At 31.2% G+C, this 20,812-nt stretch overlaps 1 protein-coding gene across 1 annotated transcript; it reads left to right on the plus strand.

Annotated features, from left to right (window-relative positions):
* The first annotated feature begins 3,166 nt into the window (after positions 1 to 3,166).
* Positions 3,167 to 15,001, plus strand: LOC125424095 (mechanosensitive ion channel protein 6). Its single transcript, XM_048480460.2, has 6 exons — positions 3,167 to 3,973; positions 9,967 to 11,810; positions 12,890 to 13,013; positions 13,720 to 14,013; positions 14,099 to 14,301; positions 14,399 to 15,001. The coding sequence occupies exons 1-6, from the start codon at positions 3,182 to 3,184 to the stop codon at positions 14,685 to 14,687; spliced, it is 3,546 nt and encodes a 1,181-aa protein (XP_048336417.2). The 5' UTR covers positions 3,167 to 3,181; the 3' UTR covers positions 14,688 to 15,001.
* The last annotated feature ends 5,811 nt before the right edge of the window (positions 15,002 to 20,812 follow it).

The following is a 20,812-nucleotide window of genomic DNA, read 5'->3' on the forward strand; positions in this document are numbered from 1 at the left end:
CGCTATCACATCTATACGTCACGTAGGGACAATTTTTCATGATTACAACCAAAGACAGCCACCCAGCCACCAGCATATCTATCAAAAGTATATAATCACTATTTAATTGATAAATATATCAGTGTAATCTATAAATGGACATGTGAATCTTTAAAGTAATAGTTATTACTAAATATATATATATATATATATATATATATATTTTAGAAGATAAGATGATACTTTTAGCATTATTATTATTATTATTATTATTATTATTATTTATAATAATTTATCCTTCTTAGTGTCTTCTACCGATATGTGAATGTAAGGATCTATAAATTGAATCAACTTTCTCACTTAATCCTCTACCATTATTCGAATGTCTATATATTAAATATGCTTATTCCTCTATCATTATTCGAATATCTATACATTATATATGCTTATTATTCATAAAATATATTCCATACAAATTTGAGTTTTTTTACTGTTATATCACCATGTATACCACGGCATATACCCAAATTTATTTATTTATTTGCATTGGCTGAAATATGATTTTTTTTTTTTAAAGATGGAGATATAGAGATTTAAATTAAAAATTTAAAACAATGATAAATGATTTTATGATTGTTAATCACTCTATTTAAAAAAATATATATATTACTATTTATCATCGTTAGTTATAATGATCATGGAAATCTAAATGAATTGATTTATTTAAAATGATTTATAAATTAAATTGTCATATGGACAAATGAAATGTATTTAGTAGTAATTATTTTTTTTTTCTAAATGCTTTTATTTTGTGGCACTTTTGTCTGATAGCATTTCATAGAACAAAAATAATTAAGTTTTGGAAGCAATCATAGTCGCTTACGTACGAGACTTGCAAGAATAGTTTTCACTGGTAAGCTCAAGGACATACAATTAGTATCAGATAGATCAATATATAAACTCAGATAGTGAAAAAGCTGACCTCAATCAAAAAATTTTGGCACCGCACGATTTATATCCACTGCATAAAATGTAAGATTGTAACACTTAGCATGCGTGTCATTTTTTTCACTCGAAGATCGTATGGTATACAGGCTGAACCTTGTGCACTAAGCTTGAGGAGGTCAAGTACTGGTCTGCTCGAGGAGGTTTACGTCTATGTTTGTGTTAAAAATTTTACTACTTGTCACAGCTGTTCATTATTACTACTTAAACTACAGCCCATTTTGTTCGTAATTAACATTAACAAAAAAAGAAATCCATATGATCAAAGTAAATACAATGAATATCCAACTATGATGATGTGCATTGCAATTAAAAGAATTTAAAGTCTGTAAAACATTAAAAATTGAAAGTAAAATTACAAATTTAAGTCACAGATTTGGGTTTATATATATATATATATATATTACCTCTCTTATTATGATGTTATAATCATCTTGGGTAAAATATTTTCTACATACAAAGTTATATTTTAAATGTTTATATGTGGTTTTTTCTTTTTTTTAATACACAATTGTATTTAGTGTTAAGTTTTTACTCAAGTAGTTCTTAAGTGCACATTATAATCTATTCAATCAATTTAATTAAAACTCGAATTATTTTTTTAATAATTAATAATGACATCGTGGTGGTGTTTCCCGACTCAATATTCTTTAGTGAGAAATAAGGCTCTTTAAAGGATAGAGAATTAAATTGATTATCATAATTTAAGCAAAAAGATGTCATTGTAATTGTCATAATAAATTTTGTTTTAAATAATTGTGATTTCTCCATTTTTCACATTAATATGAAAACACAATAAGATGACAGATTTTATTGCTAACTGTTTTATTTTTTGCTTTGACGGAATTGCTCACTTTAACTTTATTTTAGGCTGTCATTTGTTTCTTAAAGCACCCTCTAGAAGCGTCTTACCCGTTAAAAATAAGTGAATAGCTATATCCTCCATGACAAAAGAACGTAGTTAAAAATAATAATAATAATAATAATAATAATAAAAAATAGCCGTTTTTTAATTGTAAAAATGGTTTATATCCCGAAAATTGGCACTCATAACTCACAGTAGTATGGACTCTACATGCTTCTGCGAATTAGGAATACCAACTTCCAAAAGCATTAGAAATTTCTCCTCTTAATTTTTTTTTTTTTTTTGGATGTTTTAAAACTTTGTCCTCTTCATTTGGTTGTGTCAAGCTAGCGGACAGCTAGATTTTTGGGAAATTAAGCATTTCAAGTGCTTGGATAATCTACTGTAATAGAAAAATATGGATATCCATGAAGAATTTGATTTCCAATTTTAAGAAAAGTTGCATGATAAGGTATTGTTTAGTAATGTCTTATAAAACATTTAAGAATGTGCTTTTCAATATTAAGAAAAATTGCATTATAAAAGTCTGTTTGATTATGTTTTCTAAAAAAATTTTGCAAAATAAAAATGTTAAATTTAATTTTATAATTTTAGAGTTTAAAAACGTGTTTGGTAAATGATTAAAATAAAAGATATGCAATTTATTTTTATTTGTATATATTAAAAACCTAATATAAAAAACTAAATTTTTTTAAAGATAGCTAATTAAATTATTATACAGTATATAGAGGTTCCTTTAATATTTGTCATCTAAATTCTATTCGTATTAGTAGGGTCATTAATACTTATTTAATATTGAAATTCCTTTTCCTTATTTTGTTTTCTTTCTTTATTTCCCACTATTATCGGCGCCACTTGTTGTCTCTGTTGGCACACTCTCACTCTGTCTTCGTCTCTTACCTACCCACGTTTCTTCTAGTTGCCGGACGCGCGTCAACCTAATTTCCCTGCTGCAACAAAGAAACTATAAAAGATTTCAAAACCTAAGATCATTTTTTTGTTCCTTTTTAATTTATTATTTTCTTTGATTCCAAACACAACTTTTTCCTTATTTCTTTATTCTTATGTAGTATAGTTTCCATAACAATTTCGCAATCTCTGCAACAATTTTATTTATTTATTTATTAAAATTTTTATAATTAATAATTTTTTATCCTACAATCCCTATCTCATGGATTTCTCGTCGAAGAAATCGTTTAAATCACATGGTTCTCATAAGCAAATGTTAAAGATCGGTGGTGGCATAGGCAACGACCACCATAGCCGCTTCCCATTCTTTTTTATCAGGACGTAGCTGTAGCAGAGCATCATCCTCAGCAGCATCTAAATTCAATGTCCTCCATCGCCGTCGTCGGTGATTCCAATAACCGGCGGGAGGTTGTCGTCAAAATAGACGACGACGATTCTTCAACCAGTAGTAGAAACATGGAGCAGCAGCAATCGAAGATATGGCGGGGTTCAAGCTACGATTTCTGGAAAGAGGATGACAACAATGTGAGGGATGGTAATAAAGACGATTTTCATTTCGTTCAACTAGGTCAGTCGTCGTCGGCGGCGGCATCGGCTTCGCGGAGGATACGCCATCGATTCTTATCGATCAGTTTTTGCATAAGCAGAAGTAGTCCGGTGACACGTCGTTGGTTATGGATTTGGAGATGGCTGAGCACCGCCACGAGCGAAATTTGCCTCCGCTCGCAGAGTCTCCGGTCAAAAAGGAGCTCTTTCAGCCAGTCGAAGGAGCTCAAGGTTTCGTTCCACCCGGCGACGACGGCGGCGGCTTCGAATGACGACGTCGAGATTGGTCTCAGTGAGTCGGTACGTCGCCGGAATAAGGACTCCACGGAGGGGGATAGCAGGGGTGGTAGTGGTAGAGGTAATGGTGACGATGAGGTCGTGAGGTGTACGTCAAACGCAGAGTTTGAGGGCGAGGTTTCGTTTCAGAACAAGTCCAATTTGTTAAGGCTGAAGAGAACCAGGTCTAGACAGATCGACCCGCCGGAGGAACCCGAACATCGAGCGGGTCGGGTTCCGAAATCACTAAATAACATGCAAGACACATGTTATTTAGGCATATCATTGCTAAATTTTGTACGGATCTCTCTTTTGGTACCTTTGTTAAACCACGCTAAATTTTGACAATAAAAAGTTTTTGCAATGCCAAATTTATCCTAAGTATTTAGCATGGGAACTCATAGCAATAAAACATATGGGCCCCATCTTCATTTGTCATTTTAATATTATAATTTTATGTTTAATCGATAAAAATGAATCTTTCCTATTTGACAAAATTTTAGCATTTAAAACCTATGTTACATTTTAAAAACTAGAATGCCAATTAATAATGTTATTTACTATTCAAGATTCCCTTAGAAATGCAAAGAGATGTCGGAGTGTTGGAATATTGCCATGTAAATGGTTTAACCAGCATTTGAAGTTTGAAAATATCACATCTTGTTTGTTTTAAAAGTTATTCCACGTTGTTGACAACTAACTCTAACGCAAAATTAGAGACAAAACGAGTATTGATAAAGAATATTAATTTTTTTTATGATAGCCTGTATAATTTGATTGAGCTTAACTGGTTAATTTTGTGAGATTAGATCTGATAAAATATCATAAGACATAATAACACAATATAAATATGTACAATAATTTTTAAGTTTAATATCATCGCTCGTTCATTTCAAAAGTTATTCTATGTTGTTGACAACTAACTCTAAAGCAAAATTAGAGATAAAATAGGTATTGATAAAGAATATTAAAATTTTTATGATATGCCTATATAATTTTATTGAGCTTAACTAGTTAATTTTGTAAGATTAGGTCTAATAGAGTATCACAAGACATGATAATACGAGACATGATAACACAGCATGAGTGTGCACAATAATTTGTAAGTTTTGGTTAATAATATTACTTTAGATTTATTTCAATATCACCCAATAAAATCAAATAAATTAATTCATTTTAACAGATAAAATACGATAAATTCATTATATTCATTAATGATGGTTATTTTTGTATCTATGCAAGTTTTTATAACATTAAAAAAAAATTAGGTATTTATGCAAGTTTTTAAAAAACTAAAAAAAAAAAAACTTAGTTTATTATTTCAAACATGTATTTATATGTTCTTTTTTAATTTAATTTTTTAAAAATTTAAAAATAAACAAGTGTATTTGCAAGTTTTAAAATTATATATATTTTATTATTTGAAACATAAGTCAAATTTGAATTTTCAAATTTGTATAGATTTTTAATGAGTTAAATGGTCAAATAACAAATTATAAGATAACTTAACAAATGTGTTTGGATTTATCTATTTCTAAACGAGAGCTTAATGAGTTGTGTTTAGCTTGCACACAAACACAATATGATACAAACATAATTCAATTGTTTTTAATGTGGTTTGAAGAAATAATTACATAAGTTAAAATGAAACAATTTTAATTATTTTAAAGTCCAAATAATTAGGATATTCACTAAAGCAATTTTTTTTAGAAATATATATATAGAGTCCGTCTATGGTCCATATGTCCGTACGTTTTTACCATTCGGACCTCAGTATTGACAATGATTTTTGAAGTAATCCTTGTTAATATTATCACATAGAAATGAGTATTTATAGTTTTTTTTTAAAAATTATCGTCAATATTAATGCGGACTGTCAGCACCGTAGAATTTTATATATATATATATATATATATATATGGGGGTGTAATTTAAGTGCTAACAAAACCCTTGCATATGTTTGAACGTGATCCTTCAATGGTTATGGAATAAATGTTTTATTTATAAATATCTCTCCAGAGCTATTCCAAATTTTAATATATTTTAAATATATAAAATTTCTTACAAAAAGAAATTAAAAAATTAAAAAATAATAAAAGAAGATTTTCATTAAAACCAAAAGTTTACATAAATTTGTATGTGATTACAACAAAACAAAGAATAATTAAATAAATATTATATAGTACATTTCAAGTCTTAATTATAAATATATTTTTATATTAAGCTGTAATTAAAAAGTGTGATATAACTAAGAAATTGCTAATAAGTATAAAATCGAAAAGTGTAACAAAATTTTAGATAAGTGAGATAAAAAAAAAATATTAGAAAGTAGATAATAAGAAAATTAAAGAGAAATATGCAAAAATTGAAAATGATAATGGTGTATGTAAATGATAAAAAATTCTAAAACACAAAAAACAATTAGAAAAATAATAAAATTTAAACCAAAAGCACTTAGGTGTGAGGAAATTACCCAAAACCAAGTGTAGAAGAGAGGCACAATTAGGCTATACAGGGTAAGTTGGTAAATTAAATGAAAATTTTGAAAAATAAAATAAGAAAGAAACAAATTTGGGGGGAAGTACTGCCACTCGGCCCGCCGCTGGTGCTTAAAAAAAAACAAAGATGCGTCTCATTTAATGAAATCAAACCTAACTAAAAAAAATAAAAAAAAAAAAAAAAAAAGCCCTCTCATTTAATGAAATCAAACCTAACTTAACCAGGGAAGTCTAGATTTTTTTTTTTTTTCCAAACAAGGTTCTTGATTTTCAATTAATAACAAAAGTAATAAGGCTGAGTCACACGCAAATATTTACCATTTATCCAATGTATTTCAAAGTGTAAAAAGTTTTTTTTATTATTATTATTCAAACTTCCAAAAATATATGAGATTTTTTTGTTTAAATTTTCCAAAAAGTTATCCATCCTGCTGATCAATATTGTTTCTCATCTAATCATAATATTCCAGAAAGTATATGATTTTTCTTGTTTAGACTTTCTAGGAGGTTACTTACTTTACGACATTTCGCTTAAAAGCAAATGAGTTTATTTGTTCAGATTTTCCAGGAAATCACTCATCCTAAAATTGTTTCTATTGCAACATGTTTAACTCTAAGATTAAAAACCCTAAGCTAGTTCCTTTGAAAAGTCTTCTGTTGTTAAAAAAATGTCTATTTTATATTTGAAATATCACCATTTCACACTAAAATAATATAAGATTAGATATTAGATAGCCTTCGTCAGTAAAATAATCTGTCAATACTTTATACACATCCACATTTAACCTGGCAATATGCCATTGGTTCACCGCTAGTTGTCAGCCATAGTATATTATTCACTTATCTTATCCTTTTTTATTTCGCATCATTCAGGGTTCATAATCTTATAAATCTTCCATTTTAATATAATAGAAAATTATTATTAACTTATTATATCATATTATTTATATAATAATAATATAAAAAAATTTTCCTTTTCATATTAATTAAAAAAAAACACATTTTTTGGGAAATTGTAGAATCATGAATCATATTTATTTGTCCTAAAACAAAAAAAAAAAACAAAAAAAAAGAAGAAGAAGAAGGATCATATTGAATTTGTAACGTAGCAAATAATTAAGCCTTTTCCTATAGTAGGACGATAAAAATAAAAATAAAAATGCTTTCATATATAAAAAAATTATACTATCGTCTCTCTAACAATTGTTTTCTTATCTAATAATTATGAATTCAAATTTCCATATTTCATATTAAAATATAAAATAAAATAAAATGTTTTTTTTTAACATTTTAATACCATTAGTTTTGGAAAATTACACATTCAACCCATCAAATTTAAAATGTTACAATTAAGTCCCTTAAATTTTAATTTATTATATTTTAATAAAATCCAATTTTTGGCTAATGACATATGGCAGATGGAGGATACTAAAATTCAAATATTTGAAAGTAGATCGCCTAGACTGTAAGAAATAAGATTAGAGGGCTTGCATAAAAAAAACAAAGATGCGTCTCATATTTGAACCATATTGCATTTTAATATTGATCATAAGGAGTTATTTAAGATAGAACCTTTTAATCATTATTATCTATTACCATCAATCATATAAAACTGCAATAAATTTAAATTTAAAAATCTAAACTATAATATTTAAAACTTGAAAATAAAAAATGTAACTTTTTAAAACGAAAGAATATTAAAATACAATAAATCCAAAATAAGTGTACAAGAATATCTTGTCGTTTCTCGGTCATAGATTTGTGAATTTAAGGTAATAATAGTCATGAATACCATTATGATAGAATATAGTGGAAGCCTGAGCAACGGCAACTGGAGTAGTAATGTTTACATAGAAAACACGCACGGAACTGCCAAAAGTGGGACACCTGAACGTTTCTTTGTCTTCTATCCCAAAACAAGAAGTGGAGGGACCCTTCTTATAAAAAGACATAGACGTGCAGGGACCTTCTGGAACGGAAAGTTTATCTGATCTCACTGAAAAACATTTGATATTAAACAAACAAAAATACGAAAACATTCTCGAAGAAAAATGAAGATTTAATAATTAGGAAATATGTTCACTCAATAGAATCAAAATTTTTAAAACCCATTGTCTAATATATGTTTTTCGAAAAAAAATAAAGAAAAAATAGGCAGCTTATCTTGTTCTTGATCAAAACAATAAAAAATATTTTTAAAAAAAATTCTGTGAAATTGGATTCCATTGAGATATTACCATTTATCAGTAAAAAAAAAAAAAAAAAAACAAAGAATTTGTATTAAAAAACTGGACGAAAAGTAGCATGTAAATTTCATTCTTTTTTTTTTTTTTTTTTCTTTTGATATAGTGAAAACTATAGTTACATTCAATTTGCGATACTTGTAGATATCTTTGTATTTTTAAAATTTAGAGTAGAACTGTCCCATTTTATTTATATTGTGATGCCATCCATTTTATACGTAATCTTTTGAAATGTTCACATATAAATTGACAGCCTATTATTTTGAGACTAGCTATGAAAATGTAGTAATGTCAAATTATAATTTAACTAATTCTATTTACATGAAAATAAGACAATTCATATGTGAAAATGTTAAAAAAAAAAAATACATGTATAAAATAGGTGATATTGCAAAAAAAAAAAAACAAATTATGACGTAATTTCCAAAATATAATTAAACATTTATATGCAAATTTGGTAAAATATAGGGAGTGATAAAGTAATTTTCTTATTTTCTATATTAACTTTTTTTACATCCATAACTCAATTATTTTGTTCACTAAACTATTCAATCTAATATTTAGTAAAAAAATAATAATAATAATAATAAATAAATAGTAAATGCCTGCATTAAAGTTCAAACTAATTGTAGGATATATTTAAAGTCTAATCATTACCATGACCAGCTTAATACAAGTTTTTCAATTTATATTCACACTCAATTATTGATGCTTGTTGATGTGTTTTGTATTTTAAAAGTAGGAAACTTTTATTTACACCTTTACAGATTTGTTATTATTTTAGTTTGATTTTATATTTTTAAAAAATTATTATTAATATTTTTTTAGTTATATATATATATATATATATTAAAATAGATTCATTTACTAATTTTTTTTCCTTTTTACCTATTAAATTTAATAGTTAAAGATAAAAAAAGTTAAAAATCTATAATTTATAATTGAATAACGTTGAAAAATATAATTTTTATTAATTATTAAAATTAACTGATAAACATTGATAAAAACTGATAAAATAGTCTCTTTTGATAATTTTAAAAAACTGAAAAAAAAAGATGAATAATGATTTTAAAAAGCGTATTATTTAAATGAAATAATGATAAAATTAAAAAAGTATCAATGAAATTTTCTCTTTTATAAATTTATAGTAGAACATATATTGCAATGCTATCCGTTTTATACATAATCTTTTCAAATTATCATTTATCAAAAAAAAAAAAAAAAAACTTTTGAAATTTTCAAATATAAATTAAGACTTTTATTTTATTGGACGAAAAGTATAAATTGAGACTGTGAGAATGTACTCATGTTCATATTACAATTTAATTAATTTTATTAATTTACATGAAAATAAGACAATTCATATGTGAAAATGTTCAAACGAATACGTGTATAGAACAGGTAATATTGCAACAAAACTAAAATGCATATAAGAGATTGTTTGCACGTAATCTCTAAAGTATAAAGACATGCAAAATTGGTAAAACATAGGGAGTGACAACAAGGTAAGGAAATCGTTTAAATCAAATAGTTCTTATAAGCAAATGTTAAAGATCGGTGTTGGCATAGGTAACGACCACCATAGCCGCTTCCCATTCTTTTTTATCAGGACGTAGAGATAGCGGAGCATCATCCTCAGCAGCATCTAGATTCAAGGTCCTCTGCCACCGTCGCCGGCGATTCCAATAACCGGCCGGAGGATATCGTCAAAATAGGCGACGGCGATTCTTCAACCAGTAGTAGAAACATGGAGCAGCAGTCGAAGATATGGCTGGGTTCAAGCTCCGATTTCTGGAAAGAGGATGACAACAATGTGAGGGACGGTAATAAAGACGATTTTCGTTTCGTTCAACCAGGTCAGTCGTCGTCGGCCTCGGCATCACCGGAGGATCCGCCGTCGAACCTTATCGGTCAGTTTTTGCATAAGCAGAAGTCGTCCGGCGACATGTCGTTGGATATAAATTTGGAGATGGCTGAGCTCCGCCACGAGAGGAATTTGCCGCCGCTCGCAGAGTCTCCGGCGAAGAGGAGATCTTTCAGTCAGTCGAAGGAGCTCAAGGTTTCGTTCCACCCGACGACGGCGGCGGCAGCTTCGAATGACGACGTCGAGATTGGTCTCAGCGAGTCGGTACGTCGCCGGAATAAGGACTCCACCGAGGAGGATAGCAGGGGTGGTAGTGGTAGAGGTAATGGTGACAATGAGGTCGTGAGGTGTACGTCAAACGCAGAGTTTGAGCGCGAGCTTTCGTTTCAGAACAAGTCCAGTTTGTTAAAGCTGAAGAGAACCAAGTCTAGACTGATGGACACGCCGGTGGAACCCGAAAATGAAGCGGGTCGGGTTCCGAAATCGGGTCAGATGATGAGATCGGGGCACCTTAGATCCGCGATGCTGGGTAAATGGCCTTTGGATGACGAGGACGATGACCTCTCCTGGGAAGATGATTTACCGGATGAGTGCAAGAAAGCTAATCTAAGCGCATTGACACTGCTTCAATGGCTGAGTTTGATTGTGATCATTGGAGGATTCGTCTGCACTCTCTCTATACCCTTTTTGAGGCGTAAGAACTTGTGGAAATTGAAGCTGTGGAAATGGGAAGTCTTGCTTTTGGTATTGATTTGTGGGCGTTTGGTTTCCGGGTGGGGGGTCCGGATGGTGGTGTTCTTTATAGAAAGGAATTTCCTTCTGCGGAAGAGGGTTTTGTATTTTGTTTACGGGCTTCGGAAAGCTGTTCAGAATTGCCTTTGGCTGGGTCTTGTTTTGCTGGCATGGCACTTGCTGTTTGATGAAAAGGTTGAGAGAGTGACCAAGAGTGATAAACTTAAATATGTCACTAAAGTCTTGGTGTGTTTGTTGGCGGGTACCTTTGTTTGGTTGGTGAAGACCCTGATTGTTAAAGTTCTAGCTTCTTCTTTCCATGTTATTAAATACTTTGATCGGATTCAGGAGTCTCTTTTCTATCAGTATGTAATCGAAACCCTTTCGGGTCCGCCATTGATTGAGATAAAGAGAACAGAGAAAGAGGATGAGAGGCTTGTGGATGAGGTTAGGAAGCTACCGAATGCTGGGGCTACTATCCCTCCTGATCTCAAGAATGCTGCTTTCCCAACAGCCAAAAGTAGAAGGGTGATTGGGAGTGGAGGTTTGCCGAGAAGTCCTAGAAGGAGCATTAACTTTTCTCAACCATTGAACCAGAAGCTAGATGATGGGATAACAGTTGATCACTTGCACAAGCTGAATCCTAAGAATGTGTCTGCTTGGAATATGAAGAGGCTAATGAATATAGTTCGTCATGGTTCTCTCACTACACTGGATGAGCAGATTGAGGATTCCACCCGTGGCGATGAGAAAGCAACCCAGATCATAAGTGAAGTTGAGGCAAAGGCTGCAGCTAAAAAGATATTTCAGAATGTGGCTGGGCATGGGTCAAAGTAAGCTTCTTAGTTCTTTTCAATATAGTTGCTCTATTAATTGCCTTAAGTTGGTGTAATTATAATAGTTATTGTTTGCCTTGTAACTTATCTTCCTCCCATCCCACCAATGCTATCTGTTGTGTTACGCGTACTTGATCAATTTTTTCAGCCAAATTTTGATAGAATTTGTAACCACAAGGGACATCCCAATCCATGGATACATATATACGTATATACTGTATCAGCTCCATGACACACCCAAGATTGGTTATTTAGAGTGTAAGTCCTTGTGTCGTTGCCTTTAAAGCTTAGTATCACCACTGGTAATCTGCATAATCATACATGTATTAGGGCTCAACGTACTTTATACAGGGTTCTAGCTGTTCTTTGAGAATCTTTGTTCGTATACTTAGTACGTTGTGTAGCATACTAAATATGACAAACTTCAGTTTATTGATAAGCTCAAATTGAGTTGATGGCCAAAGGTTCTGATCCGTATTTTGATTTAAATTTTGTGTGGAATGAAATTCAATACTAGTGCATGAATTTGGTAGTTTATTTATTTCCTATATATATATATATATATTTGGTCTCTGTTTGAGTCTCAACTTTTGTAATTGTAATTAAAGATCATTGGTTAATTGAAGTGTCTGGTTAGACTAGACATATACATGTATTATACGCCGCTAGTAGTGTGTATATTTAGTATGTAAGAAATAAAATATTCCCAGCATCCTTTCCCCATTTCCGGTGTTACCATGTTATCGTGTTCAGTGCAATCAACTGAATTTGTTAATAGTTGGAAAGCAGGAGGTGACAAAATATTATGTACCAAACCTTCTGGTCTATATACTCCATAGAATGAGTACAATTTTCTTGCATGCTTACATCTCATTTTCTTTATTTGGACCCGACATGAGAATATCACTATTTTGATCTGAAAGTTTGTTTCGTATGTTTATAATATCTTTTTTGACTGATTGTCTCCCACCCAATTGAACTCTGCTTTTGATCCTACTCTTCTTTTTAATGTAGTAATTATTTTCATTTGACTGTTTCCTCATCTAAACAACTTTGTTAACTGTATTCTTTGGCAGGAATATTTACGTACAAGATTTAACACGTTTTTTGCGAGATGACGAGGCTTTGAGGACCATGAGTCTCTTTGAAGGGGCATCTGAGAGTGGAAAAATCAGCAAAACTTCCTTGAAGAACTGGGTGGTAAGAACGAGGCACCAAGTGATTTTGCTCAATTTGTTTCTTAAAAAATGATCGTATGGCACAATTCTTGTATTTGTCTTAGGATGTTGAAAGTTTAATAAGCTTCAAGTGGAAATTGCTTTTAAATGGCTTTTATGTTAGACTTTGTCTATGTCAAGAATATAGCAACAAAGTCTCCTTTGTTCATTATTCTAAAACTTGACATCCTAATCTGGTACAAGAAGATTGCATCTTCTGACTAGTTTAATATTCTTAGCCTACATGAAATGTAGGAAACAAATATGATATATATGGGATCTGGTTATATCACGTTATTTGATTTAGTGTGGACAACAGTCTTGGATTTGTAAATTCTTGGAGTTTGAAGTCTTATATGCTCGGTCAATGTAATGAAGTCAAATGAGTGACAATTTGCGTACTTAATTGGTCTAGTCTGGTGTGGTTAGGGATTTTAGATATTTTCCACCTTAACCCCTCTTGCATTTCTCTTTGTTCCTCTCTCTCTCCCCCTCTGTTCAGTCTTCATATACTCTGGCTAAAATTTGAAAGGAATCAGTTTAGATTTAATGGATTTGTCTTTATCATTTGTAAATTCTCTTTCTTCAATAAGGTGCACACAGCCACATACAGTTACAATTTAAGCTTTAATAAAACTGTATTTATATTTGGCAGTTACTACTTTGCTAATGTGATGCATCTGTTCCAGGTCAATGCCTTTAGGGAGCGAAGAGCGCTTGCCTTGACGCTGAATGACACAAAAACTGCTGTCAACAAACTCCATCAAATGGTTAAAGTAATGATTATTCTCCTTATAGTAGTTTTATGGCTTCTCATACTGGGAATTGCCACCACCAAATTTCTAGTGTTTGTCAGTTCCCAGCTAGTCCTTGTCGCATTTGTTTTTGGAAACACATGCAAGACAGTATTTGAAGCAATCATTTTCTTATTTGTGGTTCATCCTTTTGACGTGGGAGATCGGTGTGAAATCGATGGAGTTGAGGTAATTTATCATCTTTTCTTGTACGTCTGTGCTTTGCCATTCACTTGTGTGTTTGGGGCGTGATTTGTTTACCAATGACTTTCAGATGGTTGTAGAAGAAATGAACATCTTGACTACAGTTTTTCTAAGGTATGACAATTCGAAGATTGTATTCCCGAACGGCATACTTTCAACTAAACCCATCAACAACTATTACCGTAGTCCCAACATGGGAGATGGTGTTGAATTCTGCATCCATGTGTCTACTCCAGCAGAGAAAATTGCTGCCATTAAGCACAGAATAACCAGGTATGCATGGGGCGATTCTCCATGCTTACTTCTACTTGTAAATTAGTATTGTATGCATCTGATTTCGTGATTAATTTCCGTTTTCTTGCCTTTGCAGTTATATCGAGAACAAGAAGGAGCATTGGTGTGCTCAACCAATGATTGTAGTAATGAATGTGGAAGGTCTGGATAGGGTAAGATTTGCAGTGTGGCTAGGTCATAAAATGAATTTCCAAGATATTGGAGAAAGGTGGGTGAGAAGATCCCTTTTGGTTGAAGAAATGATGAAGACTTTCCAGGAGCTTGATCTTCAATACCGCCTCTTCCCTGTTGACATTAACGTATGTTCCATGCCTTCTGTGACCTCTACACGAGTCCCCTCTAATTGGACCGCAACGACAAGCTGAAGTAAGAAACACAGAAGTGAAAATCTTAATTATCTGATCTCATTGGGAAGCATATATTCATTCCCTGGGCAGTTTCGACCCTGCATAGAGTTGTCCATAGAGTTGGATGCTGTAGAAAGTGCAGAGCGTGATTTTCTGTCCCCTTTTTTTTTTTTTTAGTTGAAAATATAGAATATGTATTATTATTGTGCTTTAAAATAACATTGGTAAATCAGACTTAAAAGTTGCCCGAACCTCTCTTTCTATAATTCTATCTGCTGTAACTTGATCTCTGATATCTAAAATGTAGGTAAACAAGTTGCTATTTTGGCGAGCCAAAAAGAGGCTTCATAAAATAAATAGATAAATAAAAGCTAGAAGTTTAGTGACCTGTGAGCCAAAACCAAAAGTCTTTTCCCTTTTTTTTTTTTTTTTTTTTTGGGAGAAAAATCAAAAAGTTTTAAAGTCAAAAAAGTATTTTTTGCGGGCAGAGTTCCCGTCACTTTTAAAGAGGCCTATATACGTATAAACATATATATATATATATATATATATATATATATATGTAAATTACCTTTTCAACTTTCATTTGAATTTTCCCTTCTGAATTTTGCTCGTAGCAGTTCTCCCCTAAATTTCAAATTGTCTCGTCTCCTTTTTTTTCCTTTTCTTTTTGTTAGTAACTAACAAAATTGACCATGTAATATTCTTTTTTGTATTTGTATAAACAATATATGTTCTAATTGTATTTTTTTTAAACAAATTTGACAGAAAATAATTTGAATTTTTTTTTATCTCCGTGTTTTTTTTTTTTAAATTATAAATTATTCTAAATATCTATTATCCTTATGATTCGAATTTATGTTCTTATGGCATTAATAAAAATACTTAACCACTATAGTTATCATCTTCATCTTCTATGTTGTTGTTCAATATATATATTTTTATCAATTGTGATTCTAAACAAGTTATAATTTAGATTATATTGTTTGTATAAGCAGTTAATTTAAATATTAGACAATTAATTCTCCAAATTCCAACCCAAAAAAAATTAGAAAGGAACAATTTGATATTATGAGAAGTTTAAAGGCCAAATTGGAACATGATTAAAAGTTGAGGAGGTTATTTTTGTAATTCATTCTAAAAAATGATAACTATTTTGGGCTTTACTAAATGTAAATAAAGGTGTGTATTTAATTTAATTTAATTTTAATTATTTATTCTTTTTGGGTTTTTAACATCAATGATTTATGTAATTTCAATATTTTTACACTTATACCATATGGTACCAAATTAGCATCATTATCTCTGAAGTTTATAAATGATGCACCATTAATTCAAAGCCTTTTATGCCGTGATTTTTTTATCTGCCTGGTTAGTATATAAAGGTTTTGGACTAATATGATAAAACTTCATAAAAAGTTTTCCCCATAAATTAAAATAGGAAAGTAATGAACTAGAAATTCTATTTTTCCCCCAAATTAAAGTTTTATAATAAGAAAATCAATGTATAACTAAATGTTATCCATTAATAATTGTTATGTCAACAAAGATCCCTTTAATAATAATTTTCTATAGTAACAAATAGCAATATATATATATATATATATATTTTTTTTTTTCTGTTTGGTAATGAGGAAACTTTAATTTATTTATAGGCAAAATACAGATTAGTACCCTCTACTTTTATGTTTTTTCAATTTAGGGTTTGTAAAAAAATTTGATAGATAATACCATCTATTATTCAAACTATTAAAACCAAATGGCTTCTATTAAAAAGTTGATCATGTGAAGATCACATAACAAATAAAATAATTGTTTTTATAATTTCATGTTTTTTCAGAGAAATTTTTTAGGAAAAATAGTGTAAAAATTGAAAATACAGAATAAGGGAGGAAGAAGGAAGTAATGAAGAAGAGAGATGAGATGTCTTTAAATAGCTCGATTTATTCAATGGAGTTGCTATGTAATTGTGACAGACCATGACCTGCTGTGGTGAGAACGTCAATGACCAACGCAAACCTTGGAAGGAGATTTGACTGATGTGATACCCATAAGGTATGTTTTAGGTTTTGCCAATCTTAGGATGGGTTTTTGTGGTGATGGAGTTAAAGGTTTTGCCAATCTTGTAGATAATAAATCCGACTTAGAAAATTATTTTGGATTCAATGACTGGGGAAATTGTTATAGATAGAAAAAGGAAGTAAAATAATAAGTTTTAAATTAATTGATTATTCATTTTTTAATAAAACTTGCTAAATTCCATTTTAAATTCCTAAATTAATAATTCGTTATTGGCTGCAATATACTTATATATATATATAAGTATACCTAATTACACAACTAATAAATTGTCAATGTTTGTAGGATGTTAAAGGATGCAATTTGCTTAAATGGATTGATGCACCTATATCAAATAATGCAAATGATGTGGTTGATCATTTAAGGGGAAAATTCAAAAATTGAAGGATAAAATTGGAGCATATAGGCAACAAGAGAGGTATCACAAGAGAATGATAGATGATTATAAGGCAGAGTTATAAAAATGGATGTCTTGGAATAAGCATATGGAAAAAAAAATGTTCGAAACTTGAGGGCAAAGTAAACAACTATGTAATCAAAGTTATTAAGCTATACTTTATATTAACAGGAATTGTGATAGTTCTTATGCTGTTACTCTGGAGTGGTTGTAGTTGTGGACATAAGACAAATAGAGATTATTTGTATTTGAATTAGTAATGGTTGGTACAATTGTGTAGATGAATGTTCAATGTTTTTTAGTTGTAGTGATGTATTCAATTTGACATTAGACAATAGATGTTCAATGGAAGGTGTTTTGTGTTATGTAGTGGAGGGTTGATTTCGTTTGTATTCCATATTATATGATTATGGATGACCTTATTTACTAGCTTATGGTTGTTAGTCATTTTGATAATAATTCTTAGGTAAAATTGTTTATAATCCTGTGTAATAGAAGTACAATCCAATTAAGAACTATAGCAGTTTATTTGTTTTTATGTTGTTTTGCTTATTACTAGTTAGGGCCAGATTGTTTATATTTATCATTGAGAATGACTGAAACTATATCAATGCTCATTTCAAACAAGATAAGACCTATTTCAAATAGTTCATGTCCATCATAGATCAATAGACTTTTGAGTACAAAATAAAAATAATTCCTGTTAATCTTAAGTAGTGGGGAAATTTCAAACTAAATTAATCTAAATATATAGAGAAATTATATATTTAAATATACTTGAATATATTGTTTAGCACAATATATCATTCATCCCTATCTAATATAATAATAGGAGCACCAAATATGTCCACACAGATGCTAAATATGTCCTTACAAATGTATTCATACAATAACATACCATTTAACAGCTAAATATTGGAAAACATACTATAAAACCCTAAACATCAACTACAATCCATTTTCAATTTGGTTGAGACATTGATTTCGCTCTTCCTTTGCCTTTGCCTTTAGAAATCCTTCTAGAAAATGGTAGTTAAGTATTACTTTCTGTCTTTGGCTCTGTTGGTCGCAGTTGTTGGTCATCATTAAAAATACATTTGCTTGCACTTCCTTTTCCCTCTACATCTTCCTCTTCCTCTTCCTTAGGTTTCAGCTGAGGACCCTTTATCTATCTCTGTATTATGTGTGGCAATCTGCATAATATGTTAAAACAAAAATCAGTAGTCTGTGTGACTATTTAGAAGCAACAATTTACATTAAGACCATAAACAAAAGCCACAAAATATAGTAGTTACACTAACAAGCATAAAGGCAATAAAAGACTTGAGAAAATCTTAATCTTAAACTACATAATCTCATCCAACGCTTTACATAGCTTTTAATGCACTTGCAGGTGTTAATACCATAAATCTAACATGATAGCTTAAATATAATAAGCATGGGATATTTTAAATTAGAAAAAAGTACTTCCAGTTGCAAAGGGAACTGTAGTTGCAGGTGCCATAGTCGTTGAGTTCCCACTTACTACGCCATCATTTTCATTGCCTCCCTACATAAGTAATAAACATGTAAGAATAACTCATATGACTACAAATGTAACAATTACTTATATTGTATAAATTAATTTGAATATTACTATATCTGTAACACCCCGTCCCGAACCATGTCGGAATTTTTGCACGTTGACCGTTGACCAAGGGGTCAAAAGTTGACTTTTTGACCCGATTGGAATTCTAGGTTGACTGAGGTACCGTTACGAAGTACACGTTGGCACGAGTTCGTAGACTAGTAGCACGTTGAAAACAGAGCTACGGTTTGAAAGTTATGAGCAAGACAAGTTGAGGTCCAAATTGTCCAAGGGGTGCCAGAGTTGACTTTTTATTCATGCAAGGTTGAGCTTTGACTCATGCATGGTTGTGAAGTACTCGTCGATACGAGTCCGTAGACTAGCGGCACGTCCGATTTGGACATATAGTTTGGAAGTTATGGACCTATAGAGTTTTTCAAACACCTTATTATTTTATTTTTTTTTTTAAACGCGTAACGATGTGCCACGTGTGACTTAATGAAGGTGACCATGTGTCACCATGTTGAGAAGCCACATGTCAACCATGTGTAATATCAAATTATTTTTATTATTATTTTGTGTAATTATATTATTATTTAATTATTTTTATTTTATTTATTTTATTTTATTTTCTTTTTCTTTTCTTTTCCCCACGTGGGAAAAACACCCTTCCCTTTCTTTTCCCCTTCCTTCCCTTCTTCTTCCCCGAGCCCGACAGAGACAAAACAAAACGCAGACTTTTTCTCTCTCTCTCTCTCCTTTGACTCTCTCCCTCTCTTTGTTTGACCGACCGGTTGGCTGGATTTCAGTCGTCGAAAAGCCACACGCGCCGGCCACCGGTGTAGCCCATCTCCTCACGATCTCAGCCTTCAAATTTCACGGCCAGTCGCCGCCGGACGCGCCCAGATCGGGCCGGTGAAGCCGGCGGTGGCCGGTTACATTTTTCCGGCAATTCTCGCCGTTTCCGACCAATCCAGCTCGACCCATACCTCTATTCCACCATTTTTGACCCCTATGAGTCCAAATATGGCCTCCAATCTCAAAAATTCGAAGCGGTTTGCGAGATACGAGGAATTGAAAACCGGCCGAAGCTTTCCGGCCAAATTCTGGCCACCTCCGTCGGAATTGGGGTCGATGGAGACCGGATTGGTAATCCTCGTCGCTCAAGCTTCGATTCGGTATATAATTTGTCAATTTTGAATAATGTTTGTGTTTGACCCCCCGGGTACCGGGTATTATTTACCCGATTAAAATATTAATTTATTTAACTGTGTATGAATTGTGTTCTAGGAGCACCGGTGAGTTGTGGAATTGATCCCATGGTGGATCATGGTTTAATTGCGTGCTCCAGATGAGTGACCCACCTTTGAAAATGTTTTTGGGGTAATTAATTGTATTTATGTGGTATTAAATTGATATCTGTAATTGGTGCTCATGTGGTGTATTTTAAATATAATCGGGAAAAATATTATTTTATATATATATTTTTTCCATTGGTGCTAAATGAAATTTTGGGGTCATTAAGAAATTCCCGATTATTATTTTATTGTGATTAAATGGTATTTATTACACATGAGCAAGTATTTTCAGTAATTGATTGTGTCTGGATTTTATATCATTTTTGGGCAATTAATTATGTTTAATTGGTATTTAAATTATGCTCATGTGGTACATTTTGGTTATGGTTTTATTGTGGCTTAATTTATTTATTATTCATGAGCAAATTATATTTCGGTAATATTCGTACGTGATTTTAAGTATTAATTTCGGGCATAATTGGGTTAAATATTTTATGAAAATATTTGTTTAAATTTTATAAATTATGCCCGCGGTATTTTTATTGTTGAACCTCGTACTTCGAGAAAATTGTGGTTTATTGTTATCGATGTTTCGTAACGATTTGTTAAATAAAAATATGTGGGATGGTAAGTGTGAAATTTTGATATATTTCCCACGGTAATTTTGGAAAACGGTACGGTTGGTTAATAATAATTATTTTAGACGCACTCATACAGTATTGGTGTTCTGGTGTATGGACACGTGGTAGCGCGCAAGTATTATTTCTCCCGTGGTTGCCATTGGACTGGGCAGGCAAGTTTG

This window comes from Ziziphus jujuba, chromosome 9 (assembly GCF_031755915.1).
Source record: "Ziziphus jujuba cultivar Dongzao chromosome 9, ASM3175591v1".
In the NCBI taxonomy this organism is placed as follows: Eukaryota; Viridiplantae; Streptophyta; class Magnoliopsida; order Rosales; family Rhamnaceae; genus Ziziphus; species Ziziphus jujuba.